Source organism: Myodes glareolus, chromosome 21 (genome assembly GCF_982192425.1).
Source record: "Myodes glareolus chromosome 21, mMyoGla1.1, whole genome shotgun sequence".
In the NCBI taxonomy this organism is placed as follows: Eukaryota; Metazoa; Chordata; class Mammalia; order Rodentia; family Cricetidae; genus Myodes; species Myodes glareolus.
Window position 1 is genome coordinate 48,767,318 of NC_142046.1, and position 25,480 is coordinate 48,792,797.

At 37.2% G+C, this 25,480-nt stretch overlaps 1 protein-coding gene across 3 annotated transcripts in view; it reads left to right on the forward strand.

Moving 5' to 3' along the window:
- Positions 1-25,480, forward strand: part of Xirp2 (xin actin binding repeat containing 2) — a 71,557-nt gene that overhangs the window by 26,215 nt on the left and 19,862 nt on the right. For all 3 annotated transcript variants that reach the window (XM_048426179.3, XM_085681012.2, XM_048426180.3), the window contains exon 3: positions 4,161-4,298. In XM_048426179.3, the coding sequence (XP_048282136.3) occupies positions 4,161-4,298 (138 nt within the window). The remainder of the gene's footprint in view (positions 1-4,160; positions 4,299-25,480) is intronic.

The window sequence follows — 25,480 nt, forward strand, 5'->3', positions numbered from 1 at the left end:
TTGGAATGGGTATGTAGAAGTGACTTAAGTAATTTGATCACGTCCATAACCCACAGTATCAGCTCAACACATCACTTTGGGCTAGTCTTCCTAGTGAGCACCCCCTGCTGGATTGTTTAAGAACATCACTACACAGTAGTCTAAATTACAAGCGAAGCAGTAAAACTTAGAAATGTATAAAATCCTAGAAAAAAATTGTAAGCTATCAGATAGTTTTTAAGATGAGAAAATGCCTCATTAAATACTTGCTATTTAGTAAACAATGGTTTTACTTAGGGAGATTTAGATCTTTTCCCATGACTGGATAATACGTTATAAAACAGATTAGTATCATGGCATGATCTATACTTCCATGGTGCTAAAAAAACGCTAAAAATGGGGACACAGCCTATTTGCAATGCAAAAGAAATTCTAATTATTAACAATGGCCCTATAAAGATGTTAACTCTGTTTAGCCATTGACTCATCCTCCTCTAGCCTTAACATTTTGTGATTTATTGACTTCTACTATAATTATTCTACCTCCCCTCCCCCATTACCTAGCTGTTAGGAATACTGACATTGCCCTAGTCTACTCGTATGAGGTGATGTATTTACTACTGCTCATTGTCCTTGTTGTACCTGCAAAGGGGCAAAATACGAAATGCTATGAAGAAAAATATCCTTTGACCTTAAAAAAAAATAAAACAAAAAGCAAGAAAAAGCTCTTTATGATGGGAAACTCTTTACTGTTGAAAAGCCTCCCCATCAAGGATTTAGTGGGGGAAAACATTGTATTTCAATCATTTTCATGTTTAGTTAGTTTTCAACCACTGTACTATGAACCAGAATCAGTTCTTATTTCTCATGTACAACCAAGGCTCTTATCACAGTGATCAGAAATGAGGTGGAACTACCAAGCCCTGTCTGCAAGTCAGCTCTCACTGGAAGCTGAAAGGACTTCTGCCCCAATTCTTGGGTAGTGAAGAATTAGCTGCTGTTGGGTCTGACTAACTGCCCATGGACTATACTGTCTTGTATCTAAAGGTTATTGAGTGCCTAACTAAAATGGACATGGGTAAATTAAATAATTCTGTTCAATAATAGATGTGAAAAATTTCTACATAAAGGAATAAAATAATTGATTTTATTTCTGCCCATAGTATAGTTTAAAAATTTAGTGAAAATTCTGTCCTAAGGATTATATAACTTCGAATTTCAAGTCTTAGATCCACGAGGTCAATGCTCTTTTAACTATATTTAATGTTCTGCTTTCATACAAGAGATTGTTTCGCCCGTCAGACTTCAATAGATCTCAAATATTATGATAAAGAAAATATTGCAATGAAGAAGAACATTTATAGGCTCAAAAAGTCCTTGTAAATAGAGATAAACAAAGTAGAATAAAGGTCATGTTTGTCGGTGCCATCGAATACTTCATAGCTTAGCCCAGTAAGGCCACTCATGACTCTCTCTCTACACAGTTGACACCAACATTGTAGGTGAAAAATCTAGAAGTCACAGATTCAGCCCAAACCAAGTCCAATGTGCTCACACAGCTAACAGTAGCCAACTGTTAACCATTGTGTTAGCTGCCAGCTGGCATTGGCGGCTCAAGAGGCACAACATGCCCATAGAACAACAGCAGAAGAGAGAATGGTGTGATGTGTCCAGAGCAACAAATCAAATGCCGGATTCTCCATGACAGCTTTATTCTCTTTATCTTATTAGCACACACCATAAGTCTGTAAAAAAGACTTATTTCCCTATCCAGTGTATGAAATAGAAGCTTCAGAAACTTTTACTTAGGTTTTTATAAAATCTGGGATTACAATCACAGTTGGTCCATCTTCCCAAATTATGCTGTTTCCCTTTAGTCCTAGTATCCCAGATCTATTCTTTTTCATTGATGAGATCTTACATCTTAAGTTGGTGACTGTGTAATATATATACCTAGCTTTAAGTACTGACCATTTAAATTAACTCATAATTATTGGCGTATCCATTATATTCCCGGTCTTATTTCAAGGGCCAAATCTCAGTTATAAGGTATTAAAAGTAATACAGATGAGTTGGAGCATTCAGAGCAGGGCACTAAACAAAGTGAGACCATTGGAAAAATCCTTTAGGTAGCTGTCACTCCAGATAGGAACCAAACCTGTAAATCCTGCGGTTTCACTCAGGTCACCCTTCCTCTACAAGACTAGTTAGTTCCAGGCAACCTTAGTACCATTATTATCCTCCTTCAGGGAGATCTATCTGACTCGGTTTGACAAAAAGCTACAGTGTGTCATACTAACAACAACAAAGCAGGGGCAGTAATGTTTGAAGGTTATGAAAACTCAGCAGCTCTTTGCACTTGTGTGTGTGTTTGCTCCCAAAGTAGATGTCAAAGGAAAGGGACGGGTATGACCATATTTTAATCCACGTGCTAGGTAAGAAGCAGGCTGAGAACCCATGCTCCTTTGACATAAATACTAAGACTAAAAACATTAATTTGTGTATGATTAATTTGTTTACTATTTTGAATTGCTTATAGTTTTTAAATAAAGTTCTTGATAATAGCTAAACTTTTATTTTTAATTGCAATACGATCTATTTAAGGAGGTCACTTATTTTTGAATAAGTATTTTGAATACCTCTTGGTATATGGGTTTTAAAAACTATTGTGGCCTAAACTCACATTTCTGTTTCTTTACTCTCTTATATTGCAAAATTGATCTCCTACTTTCTCTTGATCTTGACAAGGAATACATAGAAGAATACAATCATTTCCCTTCCCATTGAGCAATTCTAAAATGACCAAGAAAGTATGGCGCCAGAGAAAAGTTATTATGGTACTGCAACCTCTCCAGGGTCTGACAGGAACTCATAGAACTCTGCATGAGTTCAGACTCCAGCACTTCCATATCAGTGCCTGAGATAGATGGATTCTCACAGACTTTCAAGAGTTTTGGGTGAAGATGCCAGGACCCTGGATATTCAGAGTAAGCAGGATAGGAATCTATCTGTCAAGACTTCTGTAATTTACACAGTCCTAGGCTCCAGGGCTATTTATGTCAGCACTGGACTGTACCTCAGGAATCCTGCTGTAGTTGGAAATGTCACTAAATCCCCACCCTCTCTCATGTAGAACCAGAAGCTTCCCGGGCACAGGGCTTTTACGGGTCAGGTTGCCTGTCACTTGGCATCCCTTCTTGGCTTGAGTGCCTGCTGGGCTATGGAAGTTGTTGGTTCATCAAAACGAAAGCCCTAGGCTCTTATGCACTTCCCTGTGAGTCCTATAATCTGACAGGGCTCCTTGGTACCCTGAAAGTTGTTTTCCTGGCTATGGACAGAGATCAGTTTTCTCATCTAAAAATATGCCCTTCTATTCAAACCTCCTATTTATGATACTTGGTTCTGACAGGCCAGTGCTCAAAGCCAAATTGAGATACGCCAGTTCTAGTGAAAAGTAGCTGGGTTTTTTTGTCTATTCATTGAGGCTATGATTGAGACAGACAGGTGTGATAGAAATTAATGACTTCACTTAGTGTCCTGCATTAAATAACATAAGCTGTTTCACATCTCTAAATCTTAGGTTCTTTAGATTAAAATATAGATAATTGGTGACCATAGCTTATAACAGGAATGAATTGAGGGAGATATAATGTTTGTAAAACTCACCTAACACTGTACCTCTGGAAGCTTCAGTTTTTACTGATATTTTTAACTCACTTACATAAGGCACTTTATTTTGTTCATCCAAGATAATTGAAATAAAACAGTACTATTAAAAAAATTTGAATAATCATTCTTGATAATGTGTCTGTTGCCTGTACAGATGTTTGAAATTTTAATGACAGCTTTACTTTGAGTTACAGTTAATTTAATTATTCTCATACCCACAAGTCATCTAGGATATTACTAGAGGAACACAGTGTTCAACCTCATATAGACATAAAACTTTATCTGCAACAGGGTAATATTACTCAGTGTTCTGAAGATGCATTGTATAAAACGGGTAGATGGCAAAACAACTGAACAGTGTAGTTTCAAAGGGAGGCTGTCACAAGCAGTTTACGTTAATATCTCTTTTGTGTTCCACCCGTCAGTAATTGTCATCTGTAATGCAAAAGTCGCCTGAGCACACCGTCTACACAGACGAAGCACTCAACTGTTGTCCTCTTAAATCACTGTAGGTCATGGAAGAATCGGAAGTATGCACAGTGCCAGGTGGCTTAGCCAAGATGAAGAAACAATTTGAAAAGGACGAAATGACTTCAACCAGTAATGCCTTTTCTGAGTATCAATACCATCACCAGAGCAGATCTGAGCAGGTACTGCCACTGTGCAAGATGGGTAAATCATTTAGAGGTGAATTTGCTCTCACCAGTGTAGAAACATTCCTTCTCTGGTGGTAGAATTATCTCCATTTCTCATTTGAAAGTGATCATGAAAATCATCTAAGCATATTGATGTGTTGGTTTACTCAGCTGAAACATTTTTGCCATGTGAGCCACGCTGAAATATTCTCTTTTGGTGTTTTATGTTTCAAACATAAGTGAAAGTTAAATAGTATAACTTAGTCAACAAGTAAACAGAAATGCTGAGAGCAATGTTGGCATTGAGCTTCTGCTTCTAGGCTGTGATTCATGATAAACTATCTGTGGGTCGTTTGCATAGTTGAAATATGAAGCATTATTCAGTGTTTGTTGTGGGGAGTTTTATTTTGTTTTCTTTAAAAATAAAGCCATGAAACATCAAGCAGTAGAACCCAGATGTTACATAAAACCACATGATATGACTTTTATTTTATAAAACTTTTCCTATTTCACTACTTCAGGATCCTATATCATCAAATATTTTCATGAGATATAATGGTTTTTAAATGTGAAAACCCATCAGACAGTTGGGCATGCAGAAAATTCACAACCTCTGTGTGAACAGCTGTACTTTGAGCCTGTGTTTTCCATGAGAAAGGAAATAACTGGGATGTGAAGTTTTGCAATAGCAAATAAAGTGGGTGTGTTTCATTTTTAAAAAACTCAAGGAAATTCTGAGCTAAGTAAATTTTATAAATATGAGACAGCCAGGTGCTGTGTGTGGCAAGGATGTAGTTAAGGAATCAGGTGGGATGGTTAAAAGTTCAATACCTGAACAAAAGTTATCTTGTTCTAGTTTTGTCTGAAGAGTGGAAAGGTGAATGTAATACAGTTAGCTAAATACACCTGCTGCAGTAATTCTAACGCTGCCTGCAGGCACATGAGAGCAAGAAAGCAGGACACGGTCTATCTGTGATCTTATATATAGTCATTGGAAAAGAAGAAATTGAGCGAGTCAAGCATCGTTGGGGAGTTTAACTGAAATTTGTCAAAAATATAAAATATAAGCATGTTAATACCTTAAGTAACCATTTCCTCATAGAAGCAAGAATATGTTTGTGGACACATTTCTATTAGGAAAACTGTTACAGACTCTCAGAAAATGAGTTTTGGGATTCGCAAATCAGAGTTTGATTGGAGCTCTGACACTGGCCTGTTGAATGGTATAGGCCTAGAGCCTCCTTCTTGGGTATACACATTTTTGCAGTTGTATAAGACCTTCCCACCATGCTAAGACGGGTCTGTGCTTAGTTTAGCACTCCATACTCTTCACTCTGAAATCTGTCATAGCTTTCAAGCAAATAACTCCATTTTTATTTCATCTTATTATGAATATTCATTTTCTACATGATTGTGAAGTTGCATTCACATCTGGAAGCATAAAATAAATCCATGGTCCACCCAAATTTCATTCACAAATGAGTGGTGGATTTAGGCTCCTTTGATTTATCAGAGTTGACTTGTACAATTCTCTAATCATCAAATTTGGAGAAAAGTTCGCACAAGAGTTGATATATTAGGAGCTGGAAGACTGGCAAAGTAAGACCTCTTTGTAGTAGTCAGGGGCACAGATACTAGAGTCAGAGCAGGGGGTCAAGTGTCTACACCTTTAGTTATCTGTGTGACACATAGCAAGGTCCGTAACTTCTCTGTGCCTTAAGATTATAATGGAACCTAGCTCCTGGGTTTATCTACAAAAGAGTAAGTTAATATTTATAAGGATTGAAGCAATGCCTAGGGCTTGCGGTGTAAGGTAACTCAGTGACGAGGAATAAATGCTGCTCTTATGTTCACACCGTGACTCACAGTCACCTACTTTCCAGCTCCTAGAGATCCATCACCCTCTGTTAGCTTCCACAGACACTGTTTGGTCACACGTGTAAACAGACCTACAAACGAACGCACACGCATAGAGTAAATAAATAAATAGCAGCCTTCAGCATCCTGCCTCTGAATGAAGGACATGCATTCATCACGGAACAAAGGAACAAACTGCTGTGACCGGCTTAAGTACCTGCACCTTATTTACCAAGTAGAAGTTCTCACCGTATGTCTATTAATGAAAAGTACATCCTGTGAAAGTCAAGCTAAAGGAGACACAGGAGCACTGCGGGCTTCTTGTGAGTTTCATACAGACATGCTCCTTGACTGTGAAACACAGAAGCACTTGAAAGCAGCAAAACAACACAGCAAATATCTGGACCCAGAGCTGCTGTGATCTGTTTAAGCTTCAGTTTCTCTATCTCTTGCTCTATCTATATACTATCTATCTATCTATCTATCTATCTATCTATCTATCTATCTATCTATCTACCATCTATCTATCTACTATCTATCTATCTATCTATCTATCTTCTATCTATCTATCTACCATCTATCTATCTATATTTCTATCTATCTACTATCTATCTACTATCTATCTATCTATCTATCTATCTATCTATCTATCTATGTATCTACTATCTATGTATCTATTTATCTACCATCTATCTACCATCTATCTATCTATCTATCTATCTATCTATCTATCATCTATCTATCTATCTACATCTATCTATCTATGTATCTATCATCTATCTATCTATCATCTATCTCTATCTATCTACCTATGTATCTATTTATCTACCTATGCATGTATGTATGTGTATCTATCTATCTATCTATATATCTATCTTCTATCTATCTATCTATCTATCTACCATCTATCTATCTATATTTCTATCTATCTACCATCTATCTATCTATATTTCTATCTATCTACCATCTATCTACTATCTATCTATCTATCTATCTATCTACCATCTATCTATCTACTATCTATCTATCTTCTATCTATCTATCTACCATCTATCTATCTATATTTCTATCTATCTACTATCTATCTACTATCTATCTATCTATCTATCTATCTATGTATCTACTATCTATGTATCTATTTATCTACCATCTATCTACCATCTATCTATCTATCTATCTATCTATCATCTATCTATCTATCTACATCTATCTATCTATGTATCTATCATCTATCTATCTATCATCTATCTCTATCTATCTACCTATGTATCTATTTATCTACCTATGCATGTATGTATGTGTGTCTATCTATCTATCTATCTATCTATCTTCTATCTATCTATCTATCTATCTATCTATCTACCATCTATCTATCTATATTTCTATCTATCTACCATCTATCTATCTATATTTCTATCTATCTACCATCTATCTACTATCTATCTATCTATCTATCTATCTATCTATGTATCTACTATCTATCTATCTATCTATCTATCTATTTATCTACCATCTATCTACCATCTATCTATCTATCATCTATCTATCTATCTACATCTATCTATCTATCTATCTATGTATCTATCATCTATCTATCTATCTATCATCTATCTCTATCTATCTACCTATGTATCTATTTATCTACCTATGCATGTATGTATGTGTGTCTATCTATCTATCTATCTATCCACCTATCTATCTATCTTCAGATAGGGGAATAATATATGACAACACCCTGAGGATAAATACATCTAAGTTACAAAAACATGCTTTATATTATATAGCAATCACAGGTAAAATTAAACTAGTCAGCAGCATTCATCAAATGCCTCCTGAATATAGAAAACTGTGAGAAAATGAAATAAGCCACCTTTACATTTAAAAAGAAAAGACTGTAATTTAAATCTTGATTAGAAATCTGAGATAAATGTCAAATTTGATTCTAGAGGGGAAAGGGAAAACTGACTCACAAATCCACTTAGACTTTCGAAACAATCTAAATGCATCCAAAAAATGTGTACTTTCATCATGAGAGATGAAGGACAACATGCATGCCATGAGACGAGATGGGTAGTTAATTCTGTCCTTACATAAGATATCGTCAGCTCAGATAACATTTGTAATCCTCTGGCTTATTGATAGTACTTGAGATCTATCTTCCTGCTCAGTCCTCCTTTGACCAAATCTATTTAATTTGATGACATGCAGTAACTAATATTAATTTGGAAACCAATTTAATTAGGGAGAATAGAAAGAACATTTGTCTTGGGTTTCTGACAATATTTAATGTCACTGTTAGTAATGTTTTCATTAGTTGTAATAATTAAGTCCAATCTGCCCCTTTCCTTTTTAATGTATTGAAGTCATTGTTTTCAAGGTAATTGGCTATTTGGTAACAGTATGTCTTGGAGATCAGCAATTGGAGGAAAGCAGGCTTGAAACTGAGCTACCTGTGAAATTAGAAGTCCCTTATACTCATTTATACTTGCTGTAAAGAAAATGCTTAGTTGTTTTCCCTGTGCCAGAACACCAGACAGAAAGCCCATACAATGGGTCTTATTTTGACTCACAGTTTCAGGTGATTCAGTCTCTTAAGGCGGAGAAGGCAAGTAGATTGCAGCTCCTCATTGTGGAAGATCAGGAAGCAGACAGTTCAGAACTGGAACCAGAATTAAACATGAGCAATAAGCTGCCCTCTAAGACCCTTGGCAGCCTTGGTCTGCTAGCTACATACCACAGGCAACAGACCAGAGATTTCAAGCTCTCCCAAAACAGCACCACCTGCTAGGAATGAAGCATGCATCAAACCCATACATCTGTGTTTTACCTTCAATCAAAACAGGGGAACCAAGACATAGGAACATTCGTTGTTGTCATGGGGGTTAAACAAGATGTTGCCTCATCTCATATGTGGGACTAGTTGTGCTATATGGTTCTGTTTTTCAGCAGCATCACTGCTGCCCAGGGAAATAGTCATGAGAAAATTATTAGAGAACGGATTCAGCCTTTGTCCCGGGGAGAAGAGGGATTCGTGGTGGGACAAATTTGGCTTTTTAAAAGAATAGAGTTGGGACTAGATGGTAGAGTATGCCTGTAATCCCAAAACTCAGAAAACTATATCAGGAAGATCATAAGTCTGAGGCTAGCCAAGTCTACTAGGCAAGTTGCCAGCCTGGGCTACATAACGAGACTGTTCCTTAAAAAAAAACAAACAAACAAACAAATAAATAAATAAATAAATAAACAAACCTAGTTGGGTTTAGTACTATTTTTTAACAGCACTCATATAGAATTTGCCTTTCAATAAAACATTTTGACTCAAGCAGGAATGATTGACATCTGTCTCTGCCTGGGGATGTTGAGCACTCAGAATACTTCCTGTTTCTTATTTGTATCAGTTTCATACTATCAAACTTTAATATTTTTCACTTTAGGACTGAGTCTTCAGCGTTCTATACTAGAAAAAGTATTTGATCATTCTTGATAAAAGGCAAATATAACTTAAAGGGATACTTTTAATTTTAATGTTTTAGATTTATTTCTTTGAGTATTTTGCTTGTGTGTGTGTGTGTGTGTGTGTGTGTGTGTGTGTGTGTGTGTGTGTGTGCACGCGCGCGCTTGCACTTATTGTGTGTGCTTAGCACCTACAGGGTCAAAAAAACCATCAGATACCCTGTAAGTGGAGTTACAGATGGTTGCGGATGCTACGTAGATCCTGGGAACTATTCAGGGCCTTCTTAGAAGCGGCCAGTGCACTTAACTGCTGAGCCATCTCTACAGTCCTAAAGGACATTTTTTTTAAAAGTTCATTTACTACAACAGTCTCTCGGAGGAACATCTTAGAAATTCAGTTCTCTCAACCTCAAACAAGGACCTCAGAATTCACTGTGAAGAAGCTGCTGGAATGAGCATGTAATGGGAAAGAAACTCCCCTTTGTCTCCCCGTGTTTATGCTTGTGCACCAGTCTACAGCTTCTGTCTAAGTGTTCTTAAGGTTTCCATCCTCTTTTAACTGTTTCCTCATTTAGAAACTCACTAACATATCATTTCCATGCTGTAATATCTGCTCACTCTATGGGTACAGCTCAGGAACCACTTAATATACTTGCAGAGTTATTTAATGTTCTGCAGCCTAGTTCCAGAGTGTGCCCAGCCCTCCAAAAGAATCCTTAGATCCCATAGTCTAGCTACCAGTCTAAAACTCTGTGCCCCCTTCTCAAGTTCCATTTTTTAAAGTGGATTTTCTCATGCTTCTCTTTCCTCCATCTTTGTGCACCACAGAGAAGGCCTCTAATTGTGGCAGCTCAGAATCCTCTTCCTTTTGGGAGTTTCTTGGTTTCTTGCTGTTCCTTGCTTCATTCTGTGGCTTCTGTGGAAAGGGACAGATTGGGATCCACACATTTTGGGCATGCTCAGTGCTGTGGAGCACCCAGGAAATGGCCTGTCTCTGGAACTACTGCCCTGGACCTCAGCAAAAGCTAAAAGTATCTGCTCTTCTTCCTACTGCCATCTCAGACACGCTGGGAGAAGGCACCTACTTTCCACACACGTCTGCTGTTGCACAAATGCAAATGTAAAGTCATACCCTGAAAGACTACATGGCTTTGGAGCGATCCCTGGACAATTTTAGGTCTACAGAAAACATTTCTGACAGCTTGTGACAGATGAGAAATGACATCTGAGTGTTTTCAATTCTATAAAGGTGACCCGCAATAATTTTTAAGCAAACTAAATATATTTTTATCAGTTGGATGTGCACATTGCAGAGTTACTCATGCTTTAAAATTACCTTTAATTTATGCCACATACATCATTTCTCAAGGTCATATATTGACAGTATCAACTCTGCCCTGACCCAGGTCACCATTGAAACAAAATGTTATGGCCAAGAGTGTCTTTTATTGTATTTTAACTGTATACACTATTTTAAATAACTATTATAACTGAAAATAATAGCACTCAAAATAAAGCAGTCTGGAGTAATGTTGTGCCCCTGGCTCCCAAGTCAGACAACTTGGGTTATAATCCCTGAGTCAGCCACCTATTCTATTCTATATTGTGCTGCTAAACATAATACCACAAACTAGTTCATTTATAATAATCCAAAAAGTAGAGGATCATATTTCGGGGTGCCGGTATCCAGCCTCAAGGTTATGGAACCCAGTAAGGTTTTTCTTGCCACATCTTAACAGGCAGACAGTAAGAGGAGGAGAGAAAGGCATAAAGAAAGATAGGAAAGGGATGGGAAGGGGGTACAGGGAGACCCGGATTACCTGACCAGTTCGTTTATGTTAGATATTTTACTGAGGATAATAACCCTTCACTTAGAAAGGTTGTTTTTTAAATCTTTATGTATGTGGAAGGACTTGAAGATTCCTTTACAACTTAACATTCTTGTCAGTTCTTTGTTTAGCTCTGGGTAACACCCGTTTCTTAGGAGCTCCAGAAATAATTAGAAATTATCTCAAACCGAGCATACCTGTATGTGCTTTGGGCATGTGTTGTTCTGGAATCGTCAGAAACACTGCTGAGTGCACATTTTAAAATTTAGAATAGTAAGCAGCTCTTCCTCCGAGGAAAAGTGCTTAGCCTCATCTAAGAAACAGAAAAGATGACGTGTCAGACCTCTCAGAACACAGAGGAGAGGAGAAGGAATAAAGCCCTTTTGTGCGGGCATGGCAGGTCCCCGCGATGCCACAATGAATGGAGTTTAGTTTTTAAGGAGAAGCAATTGAAAAGGCTAGCATTGGCTTTTGGAGGCCCCTTTGTTCATGGTATTGTGGCAAGATGTATGAGGAAAAGATGATTTAGTTAGTGTATGAATTGAACCAGGTAGAAAAGGAAAAGCTATACTACTTGAAGAAATGAATAAAAGAGGATGGATTGAAGGGGTTGGTTTGCCATTTCTATGCATACTGAAATTACTGCCCTGCGTGTCATGACTTCTCAGCACATTTTACTTGCTGGGTGGAAAGGGGATAAAAGTAACCTGTGGTATAATATGGTTTGTGCAGTTGGAACAACCAACAGAGATACTGCCACATAAATAGGGACCATATACTGGTTGCCTCCAACAGACTCGCTTGGTTAAAAGTTAAAACTAATGATAAATCGTCCTCTGTTTGTTGTTAATTTTTCCCAAAGCCAGCCCTGTAGCCTGTTTACCTTCTATAGTTCTTCCTTTGTGTCTCTGGCTGAAGTGACAAAGGATTAACTTAGCGCTGACTCAGAAGCAGAAGCAGAAGACCCGGTGCTTACCAGATGGTGCACTGTGGCCTCGTCAGTTCACATCTGTAACACTCATGGGGCCTGATCTGGAGGAGCTGCTCTGTGCAGACTTCACTTGGCTGATGATTATGTGAACATCCCAGTTGGTGACTGTCCCTTAGCCAACCACTGCTGTTCTCCACAGTTCTTCACTGCTCTCTTCAGTTTAGAAAGTAAAGGTGCCAACTTCAACCCCATTGTTCATCTGTAGGTACATGCTTCATGACTGACTGTTTTTTTTTTCTCTATTCTTGCTTTAAGAACTTTTGGCCAGTCTCCTAAATGTCTATATCGATGGTTCTCTGGCTGGACCATGCTGCAGATGGTTATCGTTACCAGTCTTTCTGCCCTCTTCTCACTCGTTCCCAACTTCTTGTATCTCTATAGGGCATGGCAGGATCGTGCATTATTTTTAATACAAATTAAATCCCATGAAATTATATTCTAAGCGAAGCTCCTTTGCTCAAGTTGTGGAACATCTTCACTGACTGTTGTACTTCCTCTGCTAGTGACGTAGAGCCAATCACAAATCAAAAGGCAGTCAGATTCAGATTTCTGTTTCTCAAGATGGAAGACAGAGTCCTAGAACCTCTACAAACCACCAATTCTTCCCTTGCCTGTCTTGGGGCCTACTGGAGAATAACCTGTCCACTACTTTTCGGCTTGAGTGCAGATGCAGTGGTAGAGGATAGTGGTGAGGTCTGCTGTCTGCTTTTCTGGAATCCTCTACTCCTGCAGCAAACCATCTAGCTAGCCATACAGACTTCCTGATCCTACACCTAAACCCACTCTATAAGAACTTAGCATCTTTCCTATTGATCTGAGTCTAGGTGCCTCAGTAGAAATTTTGGCATCAAAACCCATCTCTATGTAAACCTATATGATGGAATACCCTGGACACTCTGGGCTGGTTCTATTTAGTTAGTTAGTTACTTAGTTACTTAGTTACTTGGTTGTTAGATGAAGGCTTGGGATGTATGCAGTTCTCTGAAGTTTTCTTTGTCTGTCTATGCATGGTTATTTGTTTGTGAACAACAAAGTCTCATACAGCCCAGGCTGGCCTTGAAATCACTATGTAGCCGAGACTGCCTTTAACGCTTGATCCTTTGCCTCCCCCACACACTTCCCAAACACTTAGGCTCCAGGCCTGTGCAACGTGCCTGACTTTCTTAGAGTCATTCCAGTCTGTAACAACGAACATGGTACATATTTGAGTCAAAATTCGTTATTACAAAACCGACCCTTCTTTCTCTTTTCTCCCACTCTGTCTTTCCCCTCCTCCCTCTGCCCCTCTTTTTCTTTCTCTTTCTCTCCTTCTCTCCCTCTCTCTTTTTCCGTTACCTGAGGCTTACTTCCTGCCTACCACTCTGGCCTCTCCTAATAGCTGTGCCTTTCTGTTCCTGTGGGCCTTTCTCGTGAGATGCTGGCTGTGGTCAAAGAACAGAACATGAAGTGAAACAGTGAAGAAAGCAAGGCTTTAAAGAAGCTACAGTTAAATGTAAAAACGTTAATTAGACAGTCAAACAGCCAATTCACGAGAAGCCCAAAACCTAGTTAATATTTTTCTTAGTAACAAACTATATTGAAAATAGTGTATTTGTGATTCTAGATTATGCATTAGAATTTAAAAATACATTAACTAGTATGATATAATTTAAGGGTATATTAAAGTATTAAACTAAACTGGTACAACAAAAATCCAAAGAAATGAATAAATTCATTAGTTTATTAAACTGGTGTTCTACTAATTGATTACAACTTGGATTTAATGAATTCATTATTCCCATCTGTCGTAAAAAAAAATACATTCACCTTGTTATATAACCTGTGCACTTAATGTTCCTTGAATATAAACCTTTGATATTTTTATATCAGTAACAATATTTTGTGAATGACACAGCACTTTAATTATAAGTGTAAAGTTTTAGTAACTAAGTATGTAAAAGTGTCTGTAAACTTTTAGATCTTCACATGGCTAAACCAATATGTAACCTTTCGCTGGGATGCAAGGTGTGTTCATAAAATAGGGCAAGACAGACTTCCATGATCTACTCATATCGTCCGCATTGCTCTGTAGACATGCATGATAATTTGCAACCTCTGCTGTCCTCAAGGGTAGCCGATGGTCATTGCTACCAGCCTGCTGAGGCATGGCAGTAAAGGCCTGGTCACGGTCCCCTCGTAAATTGCCTTTCAGTTTTGGGAGGTGGAACCTGTTGGTATATGCGTAATCCTGCTGGAGCATAGAGAGGCTGTGTCCCCTCCCTCCTCCTGGGAACACGGCAGCACGTTCCAGTACCTCATTATAAAGGGAATCTCATCTCCCCCTACGCTGTGCAGAACATTGGCCTGAGTCTTTTATGGAAGCTCCATCTTCCTGGTAAAATAGTGCCATCTGTATGAACACCCACTCTGTCAGTTCGTCTACTGTTTAAAAAGGGAAAGGGGGAGGAGGGATAAAGGAATGGATCTTGGTTACTCCAAGGGGTTTAGAAATGTTAATATATGGAGGGTACAGTGGACAGGACAAATAGGCTTGAGAAAAACTGTGCTGCAAAAATAAAATAAAATAAAATCTTGAAACACTTGCTTTTCTTTCTGAAATTTATATTATTCATTGTTTCAAATACAACTTATAGGAGCAAGTGTTCGCCCCAATTATTGGAGTCTTACTACTACAGAGCTGCTACTTCCTAATGTTATTGCGAGTCTGCTGTTCCTGCAGACCTATTTGTGCTTACAGAACGTGGTTTCAGTTACATTTATAGAAGCCAGGCATTCTTACATTTATTTCTTTTGCTCTTTTAAAGTTCAATGAGTCAGAATCGTTTTACCAAGAAAGTAGGGAGACAGACATTTTCGCAATGCCTAAAGACAAAAGATTATAACAGAATGGCCTCTCCACACTTCACTAGATGATTTCAAAAGTGTTTCCAGTTGATAATTATATGGAATACTTAATGGAATTTTATGTATCAGATGAGAGCTAAAGGACGTTTAGGAAAAGTTAAAATAGTACTACACTGTTTCTTCTATCAGAAAACTCAGACTAGCTTTGAAATACGGGTTAATGTTTTATCTAACTGTTCAGAAGATAGTTCTCAAGTATATAAATTATGTGTCCTAATATACTAGCTAAATTTGCTGTGTTTTCATTTTTTTAATGGAATCGCAGTCTACCCTTTTTTTCAGTTCTTGCATTTGCCTGTGTTGTAAGAAACAAGGAAAACATACCAACAAAAGAAAACATTCACATTACAGAATCATTGTTTGTAGAACTTACTGAAATCTGCAAAATGTGCTTTTTTCACATGGTTACTTTTATAAAAAAAATAGGTGTTTTTTGTAAGTACTTGAGTTTAGAGGCTATTATTGGCTGCTTCTGATAAACTTCTTCATCTAAAGCTCTCAAAATAAACCCTTCCTCGTGGGTCTTTGAAAAGATTGGATTGAGTCAAACTTGTCTTTTCTTTGGATGTTCACTTAGTTATTAATTTGCATAATTACAAAGAAATTATCATGCTAGAAATGAGCTGGGAGAACACAAGGCCTGAGCAAAGAAAGAGGCTCTCGGTAGTTCTGTCCTTAGAACAATGCTGTTGCAGAAATACATTTGGAAAAATTTTCGTTTCTCTAGTTTCTTCATAAATCTCAGCATTTCAGAACAGAGAGTTTGACTGTATCTTCCAGTGGACTTTTCTTGGATTTTCTTTTATGTTTCTCTCCTGAGCAATCTACCTACAGTCAAGAACAAGTTGTCCCATCTCGTGAGTAACAATGGGTAAATGGGAACTCTTCGTGTTCCTCCTCATTGACAGAATAGGCTATAAAATACAGCAGTCACTCAGTCCATACAAATAAAAGAAGCTAAGTCCACTTGGCATGTCTTGCCCTGGGGCAATTATCAGTGTCCTGTAGAGATCTGAGTGCGTCCAGCTGTGGTAACCAAAACATATTCCTTTTCCTCAGCATATGAATTGCACAATGAAGTTGTAACATTTCAAAGCATTCAGAAAAAATAGTGCAGGTCTCACTGAGGCATTCTTACAGTCTGACATTCTGTTTATGAGTCTTTTATCATAGGAATTATATGTTATTATTTAAAAACTATACAACGCATCTAAGTCTTAATTTTCTTATTTAACTATCAACTAATGTTTTTTTTCCCTCTATAGTCTTTTTCTCTTTTTTGTCACTATTCCACAGGGGTATCTATAATGAGAAATTGTAACAACAACTCTCTATTTTAAGAAGATTGCAAATTTGTATTGGGTGCTTCATTTATTGTATTTAAGTATTAAAATATTAGCTTAGCGGGCTGCTGCTTAGTGTGCTATATTTATAGCATGTTTTCAGAATTTTCTGGTTGGTTTCCAATAAGTTTTTTTAGATAGTGTCACACTGTATAGCTAATTCTGGTCTCGAACACATGATTATCTTGCCTTAGAGATCAGGTATTTCTCATCACCCAGCTACTTATGTAGTTTCTTTTTTTAATTGCATATTTTATTTCTTTTTAAACTCTTTTTACTTGTTACAATTGTTTATACTCAATGTGTTTCAATTTAAAATTTTCGTGAAATTGGATATTATACAGCATATTGGGCCTTCTGTGTTGAATGTTATGTTCCAACATGCTTTAAGTAGTCTTCGGCGCTTCCACAACCTCTGCCTCAAAAGCTCAGTAACAAGGATTCTATGTGAGGTTGCAATTAGTTATGACTTTTTAACCTCATTTCTCACTTCAACTGACGAAGAACTCCAGGCACAATCCAACAGTTCTGTTTGTCATTGCTCAGCTTTTTCTTTTCTTCTTGGAGGTCACCACTAGATACACCCACCTGGACAATTATGAGCAACCACATTTGCAATGTTCCTTATTTGAAAGAAAACTCAAGTGATCAACCTAATTCATCTTTAATTATAATTAATATTTACAATGATATGGATTGTTTGCACAGACACACTAGGGTACGTACGTGAAAACCAAATCTGTTTTCTTCGTCGTCTTTCTTGTCTGGATTTTGTACAAAGATTAAAAATGTCGTTTGACCCAGCGAAAAAGACCAATGACCCTGCAGACTCAGAAGGAGAATATAGTCAGGTACGTTTGTGTAGGAGGAACTCTTAATGGCATTTTTATCCGGCAAGTTGTGCTGTCAAAGTCTGCATACAGTTCTTATAAAATTATGTGAAATTTATTTAAATTAAATAAGCCTCCCTCAAATCAACTCCCTCGAAGTCCTAAGTAGTTCTTTCTACTGTGTTGTCTGATGTCAATAGTGGAAGCCATGGATTCTATTTTGGTTTTCACTACTGTCCAATTGGTTAAGAATACTTCAGAAATCATGATTTATATTTTTTAGCAAGAGAAATGAATGATCACATATTTAAATGCCCAAAGTTCCTTTCATTTTATTTCTCAATGAAGCAGAATCTGTCCGTACTAGGAGACACTGCAAATATCACACATTCACTAGACTTTCTGGAACCCTGGGTCTGTATCTGTGAATTCTGCTGCATCGATCAGGCCTCCAGCTATGGAATGGCATAGAAAGTTAATGATGTAAGGTGCAGAATCCATCACCATAAGATATGATAACTGTACTATACATTGTTAATGTATACAGACTTATGTCTGCTTTTCTAAAGATTCTTGAGATGCATGACACATTCCTATCATCTAGTATCTCTTTAATAAACTCCTTTGTGTTTATACCATCAGTCAGACCCACTTGAAAGTGATAGGTATGAGTGATAAAACCTAAATGTTTAAAAGGTTTTTCAAGACAGGGTTTCTCTGTAGCTTTGGAGCCTGTCCTGGAACTAGCTCTTGTAGACTAGTTGGCCTCGAACTCACAGAGATCCGCCTGCCTCTGCTTTCCGAGTGCTGGGATTAAAGGTCTGTGCCACCAGCACCTGGCAAAATTTATAATATTGTTTATAGTCAAGATAAAGGTCATACAACAATGACTTTCATTAAAGGAAAAAGGGTAGATATCAGTCTTTAGATTTCTGCTTTTTTACTGTGAGCTGGCTGTTCATTATGTAGCAATTCAAGAAAAAGGAGCAAGAGGCCACTGACTAGGTGGTCACATGGCCACCCTCTGACCATGTCTTTAGAGATCATTTCCATGTCTAAGGGATGATGTTGGTTTGGAAGCCTACAACATGTACAATTTGCCCATCTTTCTTAAAGAAACCCCTTAAACCCACTATTTCTCCGCTAGACGAAAGAGGTGCTTGTGATACTTGATTTTTCTTTTGTTTCTGGACATGCATAAACTTAAGCAATAGAAGATCATTGACACCCGAGGGCACAAGATATGCCAGCTGAAACTCAGAGTGAGTTTAAGCTAAGGGACAACTCATGCAAGAGAGAACTCTGCACGTGTAAATATGGCGGAGAACGGCATAGGCATGATGCTGGAGGCATAAACGAAAAGGAAACTATTCATTGAAAAAGGATATGTTACACATGTGTCAACTTTTTCTCAAGCCACCAAGGACCTCTGAAATTTTAACAAGGGCTTAAGATAAATAGATATGCTTTCTAGAAAAATTATTTTGCCTGTAAATGATTGACATAAGTGATGTTAAGGTTAGAAAGGGATAGGATAAGTTGAAGTATTAAAACAGTTCAGATTCTGCAGGGTTAAATAGGTCTGAAGAGAGAGCTCTAGCTGAAGAGGCATTTACAAAGCCTTAGCTAGCTTGTGCCTAAGTAAGTTAAGGGCTACTAAGAGCAAGGCTTAGATTCTTCCATCTTGGATTTTATTAATTAATATAGGGAAAACTCTTGCCTCTGGCTGTCATTTTTCTTGGAATATTTTGATGTTTTTAAATTTTTAATAGATAATTTTACTGCTTTTACATTTTTGGTCACTTTCCCTTTGCTGAACTATTATTGATAACTCTAGTTTCCCTTTGATTGTAAGGTGTTTCAGTTTATGTGGAACTGAAATATTATATATGCATATATCTTAACATATTTCTGCGTAAAACCTCTAGAGAGAATCTTTTATTTATTGTAAGTTGAATGTTTATAGTAAGCTGCTTTTTCCATTTGTCAAATAAATATTGTTATTTATGTAACTAATATGCTCGATGACCCCGTTGAGAGTACATATTTGATATGCTGCTTTTATGAATCTTCAGCCCTTGTAGATTCAGGCTTGATGGTTCTATAAATAAAATGCTTTAAAAAAAAAAAGGACAATTGGTGTCTCAGCACTTAAACTCAGCACTGAGTGTTCAGAATCCTGAGGAAGACAACCCTCTTTTCCACTTTTAAACTAAGCATCTTTTATTTAAAATTACTGTTGATATCATATTTGTATAGAACCAAATCCAATTTAATGAAAGAGTTAAAATTAATGGGATGGCAGTCCTTTCCAGGATTCTTGCAATAAATCACACACACACACACACACACACACACACACACACACACATTTGTATGTATTTAGTATTTTGTCCAAAGTGGAAACATTTTATATCATAAATATAAATACATATATTTGCATATATATAGATAAATCAAATATCTCTAGAAAAGTAAGAGTGATCAAGATATATAGACTATAGATAGTTATATATGGATGATAGATAGATGACAATAGATAAATAGATTGACAGATAGATAGATAGATAGATAGATAGATAGATAGATAGATAGATAGATAGATAGGAACAAGTAAAATTTTGGTCCTGAGTAGATTGAGTCACACAAAGAACCAGAACTTGCAATTGCCATAATACTTGTTTTCTAGTAATTCTCAAAAATTTAAAATTAAACAAAGCAATTTTTATTATTACAACTGTCATAACCTTGCTTTCATGTCACAATAATTTTGCTCAATGCCTTCTAATGCTGTTTATATGTGGTGCTTGTCTGCATGTAAGATTCATCAACCTTGTGAGTAGAACAAGTTCACTAAGAAGATGAACAAGTTTTCTCAGCACCATTAGTATGTTTTTCAAAGGTAGTTGAAAGTGTGTTTTCTTGGTTTGAAGACTTTTTTGCCTCCTTTTATTTCTTCTTTGCGTATTTATTACTTCTTGGTACAGCTTCTTTTCCCTCTAATGATGCTTGCTGCCTTTCACCTTACTACTGCACAGCCATAAACATTCTGATCACTCAAATCAAGCACCCTTTCTCTGAATAGACTTTGTAAACTATTCATATGTTAATGTTATATACATTAACACCAACCATGCCTGTTAACTATAGCTGGGCAGTATAATAGCTAAATAACAAAGACGTAAGCAGACAGTTGTAGAAATAAAAACAACAGAGAAGCAAGACTATCTAACCTTATGAAGAGCAGTCAGAAATCCTGTAAAAGAGAAAAAAATTGAGCCAAGCTTTCAAAGAATATAGTGAATATCAAAGATATTAAATCATTAACCCAACAAGTGTATGGCAATTGCATATTATGATTTTAGCATATGTTTTTAAAACATTTAAAAAAGAAACAGAAAAGGAAAACATATTATCTTGAATATAGGCAAATCAAGAAAAATTACTGACTCAAACATAGGTTTATTATACTCAGACGTGAAAAGAAAGAGTGACTTGCTGTATCAATCTTGAGCACACAGGAAAACAGGCATGTTTTTGTATATCATTTATGTCTGTATGACAGAAATGCAGACGTTAACACACCATGGCCCCTTCTACTTTCATTGCAAATGAGATTAGTTGTGGGAAAAATGGCCCCACTGATGTCTAGCACGAGCTATTTTTTTCACTGCGAGAGGTAGGTGGCCATGATTCTACCAGTTTTTCTTCATTCATTTTCATTCTAGCATGGAAATGTCTAAGTTCATAATAATAGTGAGTCAGCATTAAAAGACTTGTTGTTTTCTTCTCCAGTAGCCTTAGAATGAATATGCATTTTTTATTGGTAAAAATTAACAATGCCTTTTCCTAAAATGACAATGACAGATTGGAAAAGCAGAATGTGAACATTTCATTTGCAAAAAAAAAAAAAAAAAGATTTCTAAAAGAGTTTGTGTAATTGTGTAATATACCTGGATAGTATAGGAGCTGACGTCAAACACGTTTAAGCCATGCTTATACCTTAACAATGTTTCATAATTGTGCTTAAATCTTTCAGATTCTAGAGTTCAAGTATTTATATTTTCTCTTATTCTATCTTTTAATAGCAACATGAAATGGAAAACCTGAATTTAAGTGTGTTTTAGTGATTTGCCAAAGTTTACAATGTATCCAGGACAGGAGGAAGTTAATATTGAACTCCTCATTCTCAGCTATCAGCTGATCTATCTGAGGAAAGAGCCGCATGTGTTTCTCACTCAGCCTGGTTTCTAGGTGGATTGAATTTCAGCGACCAATTTCATGAATCATTTTGTGTGAACTCGTGTGTGGTGTTCTGACTTGAATTCTTTATGATATTTTATTTGTGTAATTCGAGTTCTGCCTGCCCACAGCCATGATATATCCTTTTACCTAATTCCAAAATCTAGACAACAAAAATTAGAAGGAGAGAGTCAAATTTAAAATTCAAATTATACCTACTTACAAAACGGAAAGCAGAATAAATGATAGAAACACGATCTTGGAATATTTTAAGCAAGATTTTGTGTTAAGTTACGGCAACCAGGGGACAGTAAAAATTGATGCACGGATGCTCGCACATCAAACTGTGTAGCAATTACAGTTCTACTTAGCAATGGCACATAAATGCTGAAGCTGAAATCTACAACTATAAATAAAATTGATGTGCACTTGGATTGCTTCTGTTGCTCCATCTCCTATAAGAAAATGCATTTGGAGGTGATAAGTGCTGGGGAGTTTCTTCTTGAATGTGTAACATGCTAACTATAGTTTTTTCCCTCTGGAAAATGATAAATTTCAAGTCATATGTCAGAAATGCATTTTTCTAGTTTTTATCACATATTTATTGCCTTTGTCTTTCATACAACAGAGCATGTTGTCACTTTACTCTTTTACAATAACCATTGGTGGCAAGTACCAGAAGCTCATGTTTCTTTGGGTACCAAAATGAAGGCATAGTTTCGGTGTCATTTGACAAATATGGGAAAATACTAGGGATATTGACTTGATAGTATTTGCCCCATTCAAGAAGAACGTCCACTATTTATGTTGACCAGATGCTATTACGTTGAAATATGAACTAGTTATCATCAGATATTCGCCTTTAAAAGGAGGAAGAAGCATTAACATTCGTAATGTGAACTAATCCATAATGTTAAAAATGTGTAGGACAAATAAAGTGTGTTAGGAGGCCAGCACTGGCATACAGGTTTCGAGTCAGAGACCTGATCCGGTGGATGTGATTACGCTGCATCTCAGCTAAGACCGTGGTGTGGGTCTGCTTCTCAGTGCCCCTTGCTCTTTCATTGTCCAGTTGGCACTAAGAACATTTCAGAAGCTCTCCCTGCTTCTCTAAGAGATGAAAGCTCTGTCACTAATCAAAAGAGTTACCATTTGTCCCCCGAGTTTTCCCTGCCTGCTGTCTTTGGTGGCTCTTCTCATTCTGTCCTGCACACAGCTTCCAGTACCGTTAGGTAAGCGCTAACCATGCAAGGAGTTTCACCACAAGGAATCCTGATTCTTTGAACTTACAGGAAGCAACATCGATCGCCTATTTTCTACACTCCTCCTTAAGGAATAAAGGTTTTTTTCCCCCCCATATTTTTCCATCCCTCAGCATCTACAGCACCTCTGGCAAGTGAATTTCGATAAAATCAATGTATTAATAGGATTGTACTATTTTATTCTTCCATTTTGATTCCTTCATATGAACTTGTTTTTAATGGAAATTCAATGAAACAACCATATACCTAATATCACCTGAAGTACGTAGGTCCTTAACTATGAGTGGGAAACTATTCTCTTTAGAAAAATATATTCACATATCTACTTTATTTTGATAAAACAATGTGCCAATAAGTTTTAAATTATAAACCTTAGATTTTCTATTATATTTTGGAGATTTCTGGGTCAACTTTTCCTTAATTATCCTTCTCAGAAAACTATAATGGAATCAGATTATTTAACATATTCCTAAACCAGCAATACCTGTGGCTTAGCTTATCAGATGTCTAGCCTTGCATGCCAAGTGCCCTAATGGGAATAGGAAGCCATATTGTACACCCTATATGTATGATGTAATTTATAAGATGTACAGTCGAGAGCAAGATACTATGAATTAATTTTATAGTTTAAGAGATTATAAACCGATACTTTACAATTATTTAACTCACTGTAAAAAATACCTTAATTCTTACTATTCTGTTCACTTAAGAAAAGCAATATACCTATATACTCACTAGATTATTCTTTTTTCTTATGTGCATTAGTGTTCTGCCACAGGTTTCGGATCCCCTGGAACTGGAGTTCATATGAGCTTTGATCCTTTAACATAGAGGACCTTGTCCTCTATATGTCCTCCATTCCCTCTACTCTCACACACACTTTTTCTGCTTCCTCTTCTGTTGGGCTCCCTGAGCCCTAAGGGGAGGTAGACACATCCCATTTAGATCTATGTGTTCCAAGGTATCTCTCTCAAGTGTTCCAAGGTCTCTCTCTGTCTCTCTCTCTCTCTGTCTTTATCTGTCTCTGTCTCTCTGTCTCCCTGTCTCTCTCTCTCTCTCTCTCTCTCTGTGTGTGTGTGTGTGTGTGTGTGTGTTTGTGTGTGTGGTATTGCAGAATGTCATTGGAGTTATTTTATCACTGTTTTTTGTTTGTTTCTTTTTTTTAATATCGATACTATTTGGTTGTACCCTAGATATCTGAGCTGTTTAGTCTTTGGTTCTTGATCATACACACAATGTCTGATTATGGGTTCCATCTTGTGGAGTGGGCCTTAGGTCAAATCAGATGTTGGTTGATTACTCCCACAAACTTTGTGCCACTATTGCCCTAGCATGTTTTGCAGGAAGGATAGCATTGCAGATCAAAGGCTTGGCAGCTGGTTTGGTGTTCCTGTTTCTCTTTTGGTAACCTGCAGAGTACCTTTCTGTATCAAAGACACTAGAACCTAAGAGTGAAGGTTTTCTGCTCACTCTCTCCATGTTCAGTGAGTTGTGTTGATGTTTGTCAATAGATCCTTGCTCTCGGTTTGTGGAGATCATCCTGTTGTCTTGGCAGCAGCCTGGATTGTTGAGGAACTTCCATGGGATGCTCTTTAGTTAGCAATGTAATTGAATGTAACTAAGTCCCAGTATGGGAAGCTTCACTGGGTGACAAGGATGGCCAATTGGGATTCTGTCTCCTCCATTATTTGGAAACTTCATTAGGATTGCCTTCATGTATTTGATGAGGTTTCTACTGAAATAAGTTTCCATACTCCTCAAATGCCCCTCAATTTTAATTGATCTTCCTGCATTCCCTCCTTAACCTAATCTCCTCTCCTCCTACCTACACTCTTACCTGTCCCCATGTCTCCCTACCCCTACCCCCAGTCCACCCATAAAATTAAATAAAGCTGCCAGTCACATAGTTTTATGATGAGACAAATCCATGTCCATTTGGGTCAGTCCAATACAGTCACAAAGGTCCTTAGAAGCTGAAGATTATATCAGGCAGGTGGTGGTGTGAAAGAACTGCAGCTGAATGAAAGAGGAAGGAATGAGCAAAGGAGGGTGGCTGTTTCTAGAAGCTTCCGAAGACAAAGGAATGAAATCTCCCATAGGGCCTGCAGAAAGGAGTTGATACCTTGTGACACTTGTCAATACCCAGTGAGACATATTTAGAATTTCCGAGCCTCTTATGCATTAAACTAGATTGTGTCATTTTATTTTTTAAATATTTATTTATTATGTATACAATATTCTGTTTTTGTGTATGCCAGCAGGCCCGAAGAGGGCACCAGACCTCATTACAGATGTTTGTGAGCCACCATGTGGTTGCTAGGAATTGAACTCAGAACCTTTGGAAGAGCAGGCAATGCTCTTAACCTCTGAGCCATCTCTCCAGCCTGATTGTGTCATTTTAAATAGCTATATTTACAACATTTTGTTTTGACAAACACGAAAAGGAAGCCCATGCTGCCTCTGCTCCTGCTCCTACTGATCTTCCT